This window comes from Anguilla anguilla, chromosome 13, assembly GCF_013347855.1.
Source record: "Anguilla anguilla isolate fAngAng1 chromosome 13, fAngAng1.pri, whole genome shotgun sequence".
Lineage (NCBI taxonomy): Eukaryota > Metazoa > Chordata > Actinopteri > Anguilliformes > Anguillidae > Anguilla > Anguilla anguilla.
The window spans coordinates 38,169,196-38,185,831 of record NC_049213.1 but is presented as its reverse complement, the minus strand read 5'-3'; the positions used below and the strand labels follow the sequence as shown (position 1 = coordinate 38,185,831).

At 40.7% G+C, this 16,636-nt stretch overlaps 1 protein-coding gene across 1 annotated transcript in view; it reads left to right on the top strand.

Moving 5' to 3' along the window:
• Positions 1-16,636, top strand: part of LOC118211441 (hemicentin-1-like) — a 202,790-nt gene that overhangs the window by 134,483 nt on the left and 51,671 nt on the right. Inside the window, exons 49-53 of the mRNA XM_035388640.1 lie at positions 10,146-10,427; positions 10,645-10,920; positions 11,153-11,449; positions 12,344-12,622; positions 12,989-13,285. Coding sequence (XP_035244531.1) covers positions 10,146-10,427; positions 10,645-10,920; positions 11,153-11,449; positions 12,344-12,622; positions 12,989-13,285 — 1,431 coding nt within the window. The remainder of the gene's footprint in view (positions 1-10,145; positions 10,428-10,644; positions 10,921-11,152; positions 11,450-12,343; positions 12,623-12,988; positions 13,286-16,636) is intronic.

Below are 16,636 nucleotides of genomic sequence, written 5' to 3'. Positions count from 1 at the left end.
TGGATGGCAGACAATTTGCAGCTAAATACTGAAAAAATATAAGTCTGTCGCAGATGGCATTGTCCTGAAATTGCTTGGTTCGCTCCTGCTTCTACCAGCTGAGAAACACTGCCAAACTCAGGCCCATTGTCTCCACAGCTGAGTTGGAGATGATTATACATGCATTTATTTCCTCACATCTTGATTACTGCAATTCCCTTTTCACCTGTCTTAGTAAGACATCCCTTCACCGCTTACAACTGGTCCAGGTCCCCCAAAAGGTCTCATGTAATGCCAATCCTGAAATCTCTCCACTGGCTTCCCATCAAATTCAGAATCCATTTCAAGATTCTTGTAATTGTTTGCAGAGTCTTGCATGATCAGGCACATGTCTACATTAAAGAGCTACTGCAGCCATATAAGCCCAGTAGGAATCTAAGGTCCTCTGATCAGGGTTTGTTGGTTGTTCCTCGCTCCAGGCTCAAAACAAAAGGAGACTGTGCTTTTGAGGTTATAGCTCCGAAACTCTGGAACTCTCTCCCAATGGACTTAAGAATTGTGTACAGGTGGACTCCTTTAAAAAGCAGCTTAAGACCCAATTTTTAGACTTACTTTTGTTTAATTTGTTTTTAGAAAAATAAAAAAAGAATTTTATCTTGTTTTATCATGTTGTTGGTTTGTGATTTTGGATTGTGTTACGTTCCACGTCGTGTGTGTTTTATTCCCCCTCTGTAATGCTGCGGGAGAGCCATTCATCATTCCATTCGCTGTCCCCGCTGTCAATCATCGTTAACCTGGTCCCGCCTCCACCAATCACATCCCTCCTCTGGAAGATAAAAGCTACGTGAATCCTGCAGCTCGTCGTCTCTCTGTTGTTGATCTCTGTTCGTTTTTGCTGTGTGGTTGTAGAGATTGGAGACCTGTGAGTGTGCGTGTAAACGTTTTCTCCTGCTTGTGTATGTGTGGTTGTCTGTGTGTGGTTCAGGCCCTGGGGCAGGTAAGACAGAGGCCTCTATACATTGGTGCCACACGCAGGAGGAAACTTGTATAGACACACATCTGCCGTCATGAAATGCACATGGCTCCCCGTTTGTGACTTTTGCTAAACATCTGCATTGAACATTCTGATATAATTTGAATGTCAATAGTGTCAATATTGCATAAGGGAATGAAGTTATTAACGCCTACTTAGTGACATGTATTAGCTAGCTCGAGAACAGTGGATGACAGAGACGTCTTGTTCACTTTCATGTTTTAAGTAAAATACAAGTAACCTTAATCTACAAATTAAATTAAACTATACCCCCAAAGCAATGTAAAGCATTGAAAGAAACTATATTACGCCTGGGAGGGGAACTATCAAGAAAGGCTGTTAACATTACAGGTATTTAGCCAACACTTATGCAGAGTGACTTACACAACTTCTTACTTTGCATCTAGTTTTATAGCTGGATATAACGCGTGTATGCAGGTTCGTGTCTGTATATAGTTTTGGACTTTTTCTGTGCGTGGTTTATGAGACGTAGCTTTAACCACACTGATGTTTCCAGCCAATGCCTGACCACAGCTGTATTAAAAGAATGCAACATATCCGCTAACAAAACCAGCCAGTGCTGCAGGGCTATACCTGTTAGAGAAAGAGCAGGGGAGAGAAAGCTCAACGTGTATGAGGTCACCACAGCAATAGGTGAGTTTTTTATTCTGTCTTTCTTATCACTGAATTAAAACAAGAAGGATTCACACTCAGAATCAAAATAACATTGTGAATGATGCATTCTAGGTGTGAATGAGTCACTGCATGATGTATCATTGTGTACATGAGATCTGCATCCTTTTTTTAAACACAACCTGTTACATGTTTACGAAGTGCGAGTGGAAGGTATGCTGTCTCCCAAGGTAAGGGTAAATGGGGTCCCCGTGAGTAGAAAGTGCTTTTCAAGATTTACTATCGCCCAAAAAGAGAGAAAGATTTGTTTATTTCGTGGTTGGCGGGGTGCAGGAACCGCTGGTGGACGGGGTTTGACAACCGCTCACAGTTTTTAGCCGCCAGCTCCGCCCCGCTGAACGCAAATATAGCACATTTGATCGCGGGCTCCTCTGCCTTTATTTAGCTGTGCGACACTTTCGTTTCCTGCTCGAGGGCCACACATTCACTGCCTTCGTAGACCACAAATCTTTGGCTCTAGCTATGGCTAAAGCTTCGGAGCCGTGGTCCGCCCGTCAACAAAGGCAGTTAGCGTTCATTTCGGAGTTCACCACGGACATTCAGCACGTCGCCGAAAAGGACAACGTGGCGGCAGACCGTCTTTCACGATCTACGGCGGGCGCGGTCCATTTAGGTGTGGATTACACTCAGATGGCTGCTGACCAAGCGTCTGACCCCAAAGTGCAGGCGTTACGCACACCGACCACAGGCCTGCAGCTGCAGGATGCGAGTTTCGGTACTTCCTGCCTGCTGCTCCTTTGCGATGTGTCCACTGGCGTCGCGAGACCAGCGGTGCCCTGGGGTTTGGCGGCGGCGTGTTTTCGATGCTTTGCACAACCTGTCCCATCCGGGCCGCCAGGCGTCGCAAAAATTAATGTCCGAGAAGTTTGTGTGGCACGGCCTGAAGAAGGATGTTGGGGACTGGGCGAATGCCTGCTTGGCATGTCAACGTGCTGAGGTTCACAAGCACACCAAGGCTCATTTAGGTGCCGTTCGCCATCCCTGAAAGGCGTTTTGACCACGAGCTTGGATCAGCTAGCTGCAAGGTGCAAGCTCCGAGCTCAGATCAGCTAGCTACGAGGTGCAAGCTCCGAGCTCGGATCAGCTAGCTACGAGGTGCAAGCTCCGAGCTCGGATCAGCTAGCCACTTTCTTTTTTTCTGTTTTTTCCAAATTTTCTTGTTGAGATAATGTTTACACAACATTTCTGTGCCCTTCATATGTACTGGGTTTGCTTTAAGGGTGAATAACTGGAATAGCTAATAACATGTTATTTTTTTCCCCCGGTAGGCCTTGTTGTCCTGACTGTCTTTGTACAAGGGACAGGCAAGTATTTTCATTATTCATGCACATCTTATTTATTTTATTGTTCTGTACTTTATCCATAAAGAGTCATTCAGAAATTTGTAAGAAAAGACCTTGAAACAAAGAGGAAATTGCGGCTGATCATCATTACAATATCAGCTACATTGAATTTAGTACACAAATTCACCGTCTGCTGGGTTAGACGCTGTGTTTTTGCGGGTGGGAAGCCAGTGAGGGTATGAGTCCTGAGCGCTGCATTAGCGACTCCTACTGATTGGTCAGGGCGCCTGTCCAGCAGGGAGGGCATCTGGGGGAGATAGCATGAACCTCTGCTCGCGTTACTCTCTCCCAGTGAAACTCCTCGCTGTCAGATGAAAAGAAGTGGCTGCCGACACCACATGTATCGGAGGAGACCGACAGAGGATAGCGCATCGACTGAGGAATTGGTATGTACGACTAAATTGGGCAGAAAAATGGCACACAAAAAAAAACAAACCAAAAAACACATGCACAGAAGCAGGGATTTTGATGAATTTTCATTTATTGTAGATTCATTCATCTAAAAAACATTTTATAATCATTCTGGTGTTTCAGCTCGTCCTCAGGCTGTGCCTACCCTGGAGACTATGATGACATTTTGTGGTAATTTCATAAATAAATTACAACTCTTTTATTTTTTTTCATCTGTCCAGTATAAGATGAGGCAAATGTACAGTGACTCTCTGAAGCTGTACATAACGATTAACAAAATTAAATGTAGTGTTTATTTTCAATCTGCCTAGTATAAGATAAAGCTAAATTCTTTAATGTTATTGATAGTGTTGATTTCCGAGTTCACTTCTGCTACAAAAAAAATTAAATTAATTATTGTGCCATTATTAAAACACACAAATAGTAGATATTTAAATAATAAATATATAAAAATATACAAGTAAATTATATTTTGAATCATGTTTTTTGCGCATAGATTTATATGAATTATCATGCAATAATTTTAGAATTTAACTGTCAGCATCTGGACTGTAATACATTCTTTTGGCCAAAAGATGGCACCCTTATAGACTTTTGGTTTCCTTTTTTTTCTGTCTTTGAGAGTGTCTTGGTAATATGTTCCACCTGTGTCTTAATTGCGCTGTGTATTTAAGTTGCCGTTTTGTAGCTGTCTTTGCTCAGTCTTTGTCTGGTCTACCTTGAGTAAGTGCTACCTTGTGCTTGCTTTTGTTGGACTGTTGCTGTGCTTGAAAACTCTCTTGTGTTTAGTTTCATTATCTATGAGTTTTTTGTATTTTGAAATATTTTGTATTTTGAAACTTGTTTACAAGTTTTTTGGATTGTGTTCTTTGGAACCTAAAGACTGTTGTGCCTGATTACTTTCTTGTGTATATTTTTTGGAATCCAGTTTTTTTGTTCTCTACTTTTGGGTTCATCAGTCTTTGAGTCTAGCCCAGTAGTAGAGCTCTAGACTCCGACCACAAGGACAAGGGTTAAAATCCTGACCCCGTCCTGATATCAACCATTTCATGATCATTCTGGCTGTGCTAGCCCTGGAGACTGAATAAAGCTATTACATTCTCATATCTTGTGTTTGCTTTCATAGTACCCCCACCAAAAGAGGATCCAGAAGATCTCACAACAAAGGTACTGTGATGCACTGTTAACTCTACCTGGGTGTATTTTGATGATTTGTTTTGGCCATATTTCTGTTTGTGACACTGCTTCTGTGAATCTGTAGTTGTGACTTTCTCATTTGTTTTAGCTGGCCAATGAAGAGAAAAACATCTCTCTTAGGACCAGTGCAGATGGCTGTGATCGCAAAGGAAAGAGTGAGGATTTTATGTAATGTAGGAAAAGGTCATCCCATGGTTTCTGAGATGACTGTACTGTATGTGTATCTAGAACACTGATCTCTGACTACATGGCTTGCCTTCAGACTGCATGCACGTGCTTCATTATTTTTATTTTTTATTTTATTTATTCATTATTCTTTATTCTTCAAATGTTAAGTTTGATTTCAAACTATTTATTTTTTGCTTTAATTTTCACCATGTGTGTTATATTCTTTCATAATAACTGGAGGAATTTTATTAAGATTCTAACCCGCAAGTAACGGAAAGCTTGCTGATGTTTTGCTTGCCCAAACATGTAAAAGGTTTTTAACATGCTTAAGTAATGTGTTTTTTATGGTGTAAATTACTCTGCATTCTAATGGTAACATTCGGAATACTGATTGCCAAGTATAATTTTTTTTATGTAGAAGCACACAATACTATACAAAATGCATCACTCAGAGCTGTATTTCCTTCAGAAAACATTAGGTGGCGCCACTGGTCTAGAACAGAAAATACTGCTATTTTAAACTTGATCAGAATTATTTAATCGAATTGACAAACTTATACATGCTTGTATTTTATCGATGTTGATAGACTTGGTTACAGAAAATATACATTTATAATTCAACTTAAGATTGAGGAACTACATATGGTATATCAAAACATTGTTTTATTAATGTGAAAATATACTGGGAAGATCATATTACCTGTTGAAAGCTTTTTAATGCTCTTAAAAGGAAAAATTATGACAGCCAAAAATGAACTTGAGCAAAACAGGGGTCACTATTTCAGATGTGAAAGACAACAAACATATTTTATTGTACTCGGATGCTATGGATTGGCCCTGTTTTTTCTTTCAATAAGTGAAAAATTCACTTCAGTTAGGTGAAATGGAAGCCTCTGTGGTTCATGCTGCAGTTTAATGTTAGCCAGACAGGACCCAAAATAGTCACCAGTTCTAGCTTTACTAGAGGCAACCACGGTACAGTTTACGTCCCGCACACGGTAACAATCCACGCGTCGGTGTCAAAACGAAAGTAAAAGCCAAAGAAAAATTCGTTTAACAAAAGCGATGCCCCGCTGTTTCACCGGGAAATCAGCTGCAGATTCTGTCTTCCCGCAGCGCGTCTACAGCCGGTCTTCTGACATTTCTACTAAAGTAGCGCAGTTTAGTCGCGGAAGTATTTTTCCGATATGGTCATAGACATGACTATAAATTTACTGGTAGAACATTTCGACAAGGCAGGCCAAATCGACAGAACACCGGAACCGTCTTGAGCAGCAGCCTTGTCCGAGAGCGAGTGGGCCTTGGCTAGAAACTGGGGAAAAGGCAATGTTGTCTAGTTACCGTGGATTGCCTCGGTTGCGAGGCGAGCTGCCTTTTTAAAGATAGCACAAATCCGCCGCAGGCGCGGCTTGTTTCACTCTCGTCTGGTGCGGCTGGGTGTCTGTCTGCGTGCGCACGCAGCTGTGCTGAGGCGTTCCACACTCCGAGGGACGGAGTGTGGCACAGTGGGTAAGGAACTGGGCTTGTAACCGAAAGGTGTGAGATACGAGTCCCGAGTAAGGACACTGCCGTTGTACCCTTGAGCAAGGTACTTAACCTGCATTGCTTCAGTATATATATCCAGCTGTATAAATGGATACAATGTAAAAATGCTATGTAAAAAGTTGTGTAAGTCGCTCTGGGTAAGAGCGTCTGCTAAATGCCTGTAATGTAAATGTAATGTAATGTTCCTGCAATGTCCAGAGCGCTGTAGCGTCAGCAGGGGGCGGTGTTTGCTGTGTGAAACGGGAAGTGGGTGGTGTGGTGTGATGGAGAGTTGAGCCCCGACCAGCGACCATTAACGGCATACGGAACTGTTCAGTGACAATGGACTTAGCAAAGTTTTGTGCGTTATGACACTAAACTATGCTATCTGCAGAGAGAACCCAATAATTCTGGTACAGCCAGTCGTATACGGGCTTGATAAATGTGTACATAAACAGCCTTTGCCTTCACCCCCTGGAGTGGGTTCATTTGCATTCGTTCAGTTGCATTATGGTTAAATTCAATCAGCCTGGTAACACGACATACCGTTTGAAAGTGTTAAAACTCACGGTTCTATCTCTATAACCCATTTTATGGTGGCAATGATTTAGCGAAAACGGTCCCTTATCTTCTAACATGTGGGACGCCAAAAAAGGCTTGGGGGTTCCTCACCTTTAGTGCGTTTTGGAAATCCACTGACGACAAAGATCACGGTATAGTCGGTGTCTTTTTCACGAGAAGGATCCAGTGAACAAAATCCACAGCAATTTTTCATCCAAAAAAACGCGCAGAGGACATGTTCAGTGAAGGACTTGATTGAAATTTATATAGGTGAGCATCTAAATACATTCTCACAATATATGTATTATTATATGGGCGGCATAATTCCCAGGTAGAACAGTGCCTTTGTTCCCTTGACCAAGGTACTTAACCTGCTTTTGGAAACCTGGCTAGACATAGCTTAGGAAAAAAACAATGCAGAATTAAAATTTTTGGTGGTATTCAATTTTGAACCAGGATTTGCCCAATAGTGTGGCTGTGGCTTCATTGTATTTTTAAACCCACCAGGCATTTGTATCCATTCCACAACAAAATAAAATAAAAAATCATCTTTTAGGTGAGAAAAAACTTCCACTTCCACTGGTGAGCGTCTATAACTTTCTCTCAGATGTATTGTTTATTTACAGCTATTCTGTCTCTTTGAAAACAAACTCCCAAGGGTTACATTTCAGCAGAGCCAGGATTATGCCTGTAGTCAAAAGGGCTCAAGTAGTAGCCATTTTATTGTGGACATGTCATTTTCAGACGTGATAAAAAAAGGTGTGATGCAGGAGACGTTATACTGCTCTGTATTCTCGCTTGTATCTCATTTCCTGTCTCTAACTGCACGCTCATCTTGTGGGTAGATCATGGTCTTCATTACTTTCCCCTCTCATTGTGTGGTCACATTGCTGTAGGCTATGATCATAACCATAATATAATAAATAATTGAAAACAAGCAAACAAATAAATGCATAAATAAATATACTAATTCCAGAAAGGTATACACTATACATGAGTGAATGTGCAGGTTTGTGTCTGTGAGTACTTTTGAAGTGTTTTTTTTCTTTACGTGGTTCATGAGAAGTAGCTTTAACCACACCAGTGTCTGACCACAGCTGTATTACAAGAATGAGACACATCCACCAACAAAACCAGCAAGCGTTGCAGGGCTGTACCTCTTTGAGAAAGAGCAGGGGAGAGAAAGCTCAACATGTATGAGTTCGCCACAAGAACAGGTGAGTTTTTCCATTCTGTCTTTCTTATAGTGAATTAAAACAAGAAGGAATCACACTCAGAATCAGAATAACATTGTGAAAGATGCATTCTAGGTGTGAATGAGTCACCATGCATCACTGTGTGAATAAGAACATTGTCATGTTCGGTGGAAGTAATATAATTTAGCCAGAAAGTACATTTCTTTCTCATTTTTTGAACACAACCTGTTACATGTTTATGAAGTACTAATAACATGGCAAACTGGAGTGGATGGTATGCTATCTCCCTAAGTGTAGGTTTATAGGGTCCCCGTGCTTTCAAAGTGCTTTTCAGGCTTTACCATCAGAATAACTACGCTGAACACTGCCTCTCACTCCTACTTACAAATATTACCCTCTGTTCCCTTCTATACATCAATGACATAAGAAGGCTTTTGGCATTTCTTTTGTTTCTCTCCTGTTTTTTGTGTGTCTTCCAAGGGTTCTTCTTGAAGTCATCTGTACACAAAATGTCTGTGCCCTACATTTGTGCTGCTGATTTGCCTTTTCTTTTTTATTTTTCCCCCTCCAGTCAGACTAGTTGTCCTGATATACTTTGTACAAGAGGCTGGCAAGTATATTTATTATTCATGTGCATCCAATTATATACTGCTTTCTTCATAAAGACCATTTATAAAAGAAATGGGGTATTGACCCAAACAGAATGTTTTAGCTTATTAATTGTACATTGTGCTTACATATAGAACACAACAAACTCAGTATCCACTGTATCTTCATGTCCCTCAAATATGAGCAAGTTTTCTTTTACTAAAATAAAACGTGCCATTTTAATTTGAAACTAACTACACTGCTCTAACACGAATTCATTTTCAAGCAAATTTTGTGAAATTGCCAATCAATAAGTAAACATTGGCTGTTTGTGAACATTTTTGCCTGCTGTTAGTTAATGTTGAATGCATGTTTTAGGAAGCCATTTCACATCCTTTGTTCTCACTGGGATAATATTTCTTCTCTAGAGACCAGTGCTCGAGTTGTCCTGACTGCTGATCCGCAAACGTCAAATGTGATGTCAGGGGAGACTGTGCGTCTTACCTGTAAGGTCGAGGATTCAGATCCATTCATCCGATGGGAATATACCTGGAAGAAGCTAAGAGGAGCTAAAGAGACCACATTCAAGTCCTATACTGGAGAAGGATTCTCTACTTATATCCTGAGTCGTGTGATTAAGTCTGACAGTGCTCAGTATAGGTGTGAAGCAAAGACTGAAAATCGCAAGATAATCAGCTCTCCACATACTCTGACAGTGACATGTAAGACAAGATATTAGCATTTTACTTGCAGAATGTGATACTTCACTTCAAAGTGTATATTTAGAAAATCATATTTCTGTTTTTTTGATGAGCAACAGAACCTCTTAAATTCAAAGATGTGAAAAAAAAACTGTAGAGCAAGAGTAGCGTGTATACAGGAGAACAGAACGAACATGCTAACATATTAGTGATTGAAAAGGAAGTGAGTTTGTCAGGCTGTCTTCATTGGGCTGCCTGTTCACATTGATGCTCCTAAAGTGTAACCACATTCTAATTGTGCTCACTGCAGTTGAAGGCACGTGATTGTGACTAAAAGCCAGCATTTGCAGTAATGCATTTGTAAGTTAAGGGCAAAAATAAATTGCTTTGTAGTCCACATCTTTCTTAATAATCTGGAATATGCACATGTAGTTCTTCCTGTTACTTCACTGTTTTTAGCATGCCTTATTACGCTCTTGTGACTGCAAAACTGGCACAGAGGCAGATGGAGCTTCATTATAATTAATTGTTTATATTTGAACACTTAGTGGATTCGATTAACCAGGGCACTTTGCACAATTAAAATTTTACAAAGGAAAATGAAAATTTGTCGCCTAAGAAATGTTCACTGATTTATTAATACATGTACCGGGAAGATTCCTGAACGCCTGCTGAAAAGAAGAAAAAAAAACTGGAAGGAAGTGAAGTTCTTTGTCCCTGTGCTGGGTTTGATTGTGTCCTGTCCTGGCAGCTCTACAGTCTCCTGTGCTAACCCTGAACCCAGCATGGACGAAGTTCTACCCCACTGAGAAAGTGACTCTCAAATGTGAGATTCAGTCCCGTCAGACTGAGTGGAGTTATCTGTGGTACAGAGATGGAGGCTCTATGATCAGTGCGCTCTCCAGCAGTGGAAATGAGCACACAATCCCGGCTCTAGATCAGTCACACAGAGGAAGATACTCCTGCCGAGGGAGAAAACCAGGAAGAGATGTTTACACTGAAATGAGCAAAGATGTGACCCTGACTGTAGATGGTGAGTAATGTTGTTGTGCTGTGAGAGTTAGCTAGACCTATATTAATGCTTATGTAAAAGTTCAATAATTAATATCCAGCATTTGCAAATTATTTTTTGTGTTACCTTTGTAATATTGTATAGAAAGTTGTCGACTGACAAGCATCAGCAATCCATGTAAAACAGGTATTCCTGTGACTCCATTTTCATCTTGCACTTTGTGTCCTGGTCTGTCCAGCACTCCCACCCGTGGTTCTGACTCTACAGACTGGATGGACAAACATCTTTAACAGAGAGAGAGCGACTCTGCACTGTAGCATTCAGGACCACTCTGCTGTGTGGATGCATAAATGGTACAGAGATGGACGAGAACTTCCTGTGGGCACAGCTGAGGACACCTATGAGATCCTGTCTGCAGTTCAGTCAGACTCAGGAACATACACATGTAAAGGACAGCATAAGGAAAGAGTACTGTACACTGGCAGCAGCAACGCGATCACACTCAAAGTTAATGGTAAGCTGTCATTTATTACATAAAAATACAAATTTAATAATTAAAATGTAGTATTTCAATATATGCTAAATTTTTTACTTTAAATGTAATGTTGTGGATTGTTCTTTGTGGCCTGTTTATTATGGTTAGTGCCTTACAGTAGCATCTGAAATGTATGTCCACCCCCCCCCCCCCAACAACAATATTAAATGATGTGTTTTAACCTGCGGGTGAAATTATACCTGTTTTTTAGGGGAGGCCCCCAAACCCCTGCTGACTCTGGACCTCCCCAGTGGAGAGATCTTCACAGGAGATACAGTGACCCTGAGCTGCAGGGTTGGCACAGATTCTGCTGGCTGGGAGTATCTCTGGTTCAAAGATACACTGGAAGAAACACTGACCAGCACTGACTCCAGCAGCACTGACGGGTCCAGTTCCACCATCCGCTCTGCTGCAGTTTCACATGGTGGAGAGTACTGGTGCGGAGCAAGGAGAGGGAGACCCACTTTCTACACACCGTACAGTGACTCTCTCCAGCTCAGCATATCTGGTAACATAAGAAATACATTTCACTGCTTTTTATCAGTCTAGTATATGATACAGCTAATAATTATGTAATTATATATAATGTTACTTTCACAGTTCACCTTCACCTGGTACAACTAAAATAAAATGAACCGTAGTGCCATTACTGTACATGCATACAAACGCACATGAGCACATGCATGTTTACACACAGACACACATACAATAACAAAATAAATAAAATTTTCATTGTACTTGCATACAAGCACACATGCATAAACATTTGCTGTCTGAACATTTTTGCATGCTTTTTTGTACGATTGTAGTTGTTATTTCACTGTAATCAGGGGAACTGGTTTCTGTCTAGTAGCATTGAGTTCTTATTGTAGCTGTGGTGTAGTTTCATGACAGTTTTTCTTGTTACACAGCACAAGATATTTGTCCTCTGCCTTCTGAGTGTGTACTGAAAACTGCACCTGGAAATCTTAAAGCTGCTTTGCAATTCCTGACTGGGAATAATCTTTTTGCCTCAATATTTACTTGACCTCGCACATTTAAGCATAAATCCTTCTTTGCAATATTTCTTGCAACTTAATGCCTATTTTACATGATTTACAGGCTAGTAAAATAGGCACTTCTCTCCCGCCCCTCCACCTCTGACTGCACAATGATTAGATAAACTTCCAATAATTAATTTAATTGTAATTAAAGCCAAATTAAGAATATTTTTATAAATGTCACGTCTAAGACTATTTTTAAGTACAAGTCATATTTTTGTGTTATTGTAGATAGAAATTGATAAAAAAAGTTTGTACTTCGCATTTTTTATTCAGTAAATGCATACACATTAACTGAATTCTTCTGAACTGCTGAAGTTCTTTGTCCCAGTGCTGGGTTTGATTGTGTCCTGTACTGGCAGCTCCACCGCCTGCTGTGCTAACCCTGAACCCTGCATGGAGGAAGTTCTACCCCACTGACAATGTGACTCTCAAATGTGAGATTAAGTTCATTCAGACTGGGTGGGGTTATATGTGGTACAAAGATGGAGCCCCTATCAACAGTGCGCTCTCCGGAGAAGATGAGTACACAATCCCAGCTCTAGATCAGTCACACAGAGGAAGATACTCCTGCAGAGGAGCAATACCAGGAAGAGCTGTTTACACTGAAATGAGCAACAATGAGACCCTGACTGTAGATGGTGAGTAATGTTGCTGTGCTGTGAAAACTACACAGACCTATTTTTATGTTAATTTATACGTACCATGATTCTCATGTGCCTATTCCTGTTAGTTTTGACTTCTTAGGTTGGTTTTTTTTTTTTTTTTTTTTTTTGTAAAGCACCCTGGGATGTACGCATGAAGAGCGCTATATAAGAGCTTATTGTATTGTATTGTATTGTATGGTCTGGGTGAATGCTGGGTGAGCAATCATCTGTTACATAACAAATAACTTTATTATATGATGAGTTATGGTTTGTGCAGTCCTGTTTATAATAGCAAGTGTCTTAATGTTACTCTCGTTTCCTGGTGTTTTACCTGCGGGTAAAATTATACCTGTTTTGTAGGGGAGGCCCCCAAACCCCTGCTGACTCTGGACTCCCCCAGTGGAGTGATCTTCACAGGAGATACAGTGACCCTGAGCTGTAGGGCTGGCACAGATCCTGCTGGCTGGGAGTATCTGTGGTACAAAGAAACACAGGGAGCAGCACTGACCAGCACTGACTCCAGCAGCACTGACGGGTCCAGTTACACCATCCACTCTGCTGCAGTTTCACATGGTGGAGAGTACTGGTGCAGAGCAGGGAGAGGGATACCCGCTTTCTACACACCGTACAGTGACTCTCTCCAGCTCAGCATAACTGGTAACATAAGAAATACATTTAACTGCTTTTTCTCAGTCTAGTATATGATAAAGCAAATAATTCTGAAATGTTCTATACGGTATATGACCAAAAGTATCTGGACACTCTTTGGTCTGGGGATGTTTTTCATTGTTTGAGCTAGGCCCCTTAGTTCTAGTGAAGGCTAATTTTAATTCTACAGAATACAATCACATTCTAGACTATTCTGTGCTTCCCCTACACTTTGGGGGAAGGCCCTTGCCTGTTTAAACATGACAATGCCACCAGGCAAACAGCGACATCAAAGTGAAAACATACATGCACCAATAAGTGATTTTTTCAATCATGTGTTGGGCATGGCGTTTTGATGTATTATAATTTATAGTTGTGCACGATGCTCTAATCAACCATTTCCTAATCATTGTGGCGTTTCAGCTCGTCCTCAGGCTGTGCTGATTCTGGAGACTGCGTGGACAGAGATCTTCAGGTCAGACAGTCTGACTCTGAGGTGTCAGGTTGAGGGGAGCTCTGCTGAGTGGAACTACACATGGTACAGAGACGGACGGCACCTTCCACTGGACCTCAGCGGGGATAGACTCACACTCACCGCTGGAAACGACTCTTACAGCAGTGAATATAAATGCAGAGGAAACAGAACAGGCCAACCGTCTTACACAGAGATCAGCGAGGGATTTAGAGAAAACAACATTTGTGAGTTCCACTCCTTTTGTCAGGCTATTAATGAAATGCGCCCCACCCAAGACCACTTCCTCCACCACCCTTCAAGCACTCGTGGTGAGCACAGTGTGTGACAGGAAATCACGCTATCTTGTTAGCAATAGACTCAGTCAGTACTCCACAGTGCACCATGGTATTTTGAGCTTAAGGATAAGCAGTCGAAGCCAATCCATGCAGCGAATGCAGCCAATGTAGTTCAGCCATTACAGGTCATAATGCTGGTCATTTATAATGAGCTGCATGATTTTGGGTCCCTCCCTTTGTTTTGTGTTCCCTTGTCTGTCAGTCCTAAAGCGGAAAGTTCTGGTTTCTGTGGCCAGCTCAGTCTTGCTCGGATTCATCCTCACAGTCTTGGGCTGTGTTTGCCTGAGAAAGAAAAGGAAGTTGGGTGAGTGTGAATTGTGCTACCAGCTCATTGCGTTTCTTTTACATAACAGGCATTTACCACAGCAATGTACAGAACTTCTGCATTTTTACATAGTTCCAATTTATACAGCTGGATTCCATACTAAAGCAATCCAGGTTAAGTGCGTTGATCAAGGGTACCTTTGGCAGTGTGGTTCTTTGGAATCAAACCTGAAAGTTTACAAGTGGAGTTCCTTCCCCATGGTACTACACTGCTGCTCTGTTCACTGTTCCACATATGTCAACACATGTTGTGGAGAGTCCTCATTCAAACGATTTGGTTTTATATTGAGCACTGGAAATGTAGGAGTAGGGAAAACGTGCAATATGGGCTACAGACAGTATTATCTGAAGAACTTGAACGTATTGTTTAAAGATGTATAGAAACAAAAATACAGAAAACTACCATTGTTTAAATTAACTGACTGCCTCTATCCCATGTGTGTGTGTTCCACTTAAAACAGCTTACAAGATGACACCACAGAATGACATGTTTTTGTCAAAGCCACCCACAGGTGAGAAATGTACTGTTTCCATTTCCCCTTGTTAATATTTCTGACCTGTTAGTAAGTCATTTTGTGCTGTGAATGCCTTTGTCTCACAGGAGACCCTTACAAAATGAAGTCTGTCCACCCATCTAATCTTCACCGGAGAACCTACTTGTTGAATATCGCACTTACCTTTACAGACCACAATACCTTTGTCAGACCACACTTGTGTACAGTGTAGAGTATTGTGTACAGTTCTGGGGACTGTACTAGAACAAAGATATAAAGGAAATGGTTCAGAGAAGGGCAACCAAATTGGTTCCTGATATGAAAGATAAAAGCTAGAACGAGGGGATATAAATGGAAATTAGCAAAAGCCAACTTCCGCACAGACATTAGAAAGTATTTTTTCACACAGGCAGTAAATAGTCACTGTGTGGAATAGTTTGCCGTGTCATGTAGTGGAGGCAGAAACTCTGGGGGTTCTCAAGGCCAGATTTGATATGGTGCTAGATGCCATCTAGTTTGTAGGTAACCCGAGCACCAAGTACACTTTAGTTGTAGGAAAATGGCGAACACTGTTGGGCTGAATGGCCAGTTATGTTATGTTACTTTTTCTCTGTCTTACAATGTGTATTTCAGAATACCTGTATGGGGACTGTGAACATGTCAGTAATGAACAACAATCCACTGAAGCAAATGGTATTTCATAATTTATGATGTATTGTTAGACCATTTTATTAAAAAAAGGTCTTTTCATAATGAACTTTTACTTCAGGTTCTGATACCACAAATCCTTCTGAGCATAGATATTGTTTCCTGTTTGGGAAGAAAATCCAACAATGACAAAAAAAGGCATCGTCCCTCATTCACCTTTGAGTACACAATTATAAAATAAATTTGGAATTCATGTGGTTTTTGATAAATTAGTACTTATATGCAAAAAGGTATTACTGAATTCAATTAATTTTTACAGCATACCAGTGAATTGACCATTCATTCTGTAATTTAGTGCCTCAGAACTTTTTGTTATTTAATTCATTATATTTATATTGTATTTGTAGCTGCTTACAGCATTGAACTTTATTCTATTCTGGACCTGAAAACAAAGACTGAAGGTACTATCTTTATCCAATTCTTTGTTTGTTTTCATTTTATTTTTAATTTATGCTAATTCATAAAGTATGTAAAAAAATGTAATGCATAATCATTATCTGTAGATGCATGACTATGTGACTTGAGCCGCGTTTCCACCAAAATTACCCGGAACTTTCAGTCCCAGGAACTACTTTACCAGGAACTAAAAGGTTCCTTCAGCCAATGGTTGTCTGCGTTTCCACCGGGGTCTAAAGTACCGCAAAGATAAGGCAAATTAGCCCACTGACGTATGAAAAAGCGACGTTGTCGACGGTCCATCTGTCATATGATTTCTTCTGTAACCCCATACTACCACCGAAGTAGCCTACATTATTTTCTAATAACCGGGACAGCCCGGAGGGGTTTATTATATATGGTTACTTTTGTATTTATTGATTTTCATATATCCTCTCAAACACATTCATTATGTTTTTATGCGAACATTCGCTTTCATGTCTTGACATCCGAAGCGACAGAATGCATTCACATTTCCAATATAACTGGCAACAACAGCAGAAAACATGCACACGTTGTAAACAATTTGCTGTTTGATTACTTTCTCGTCGTCAATTCCATATAGGCTAATCGCAAAATGACAAGAATA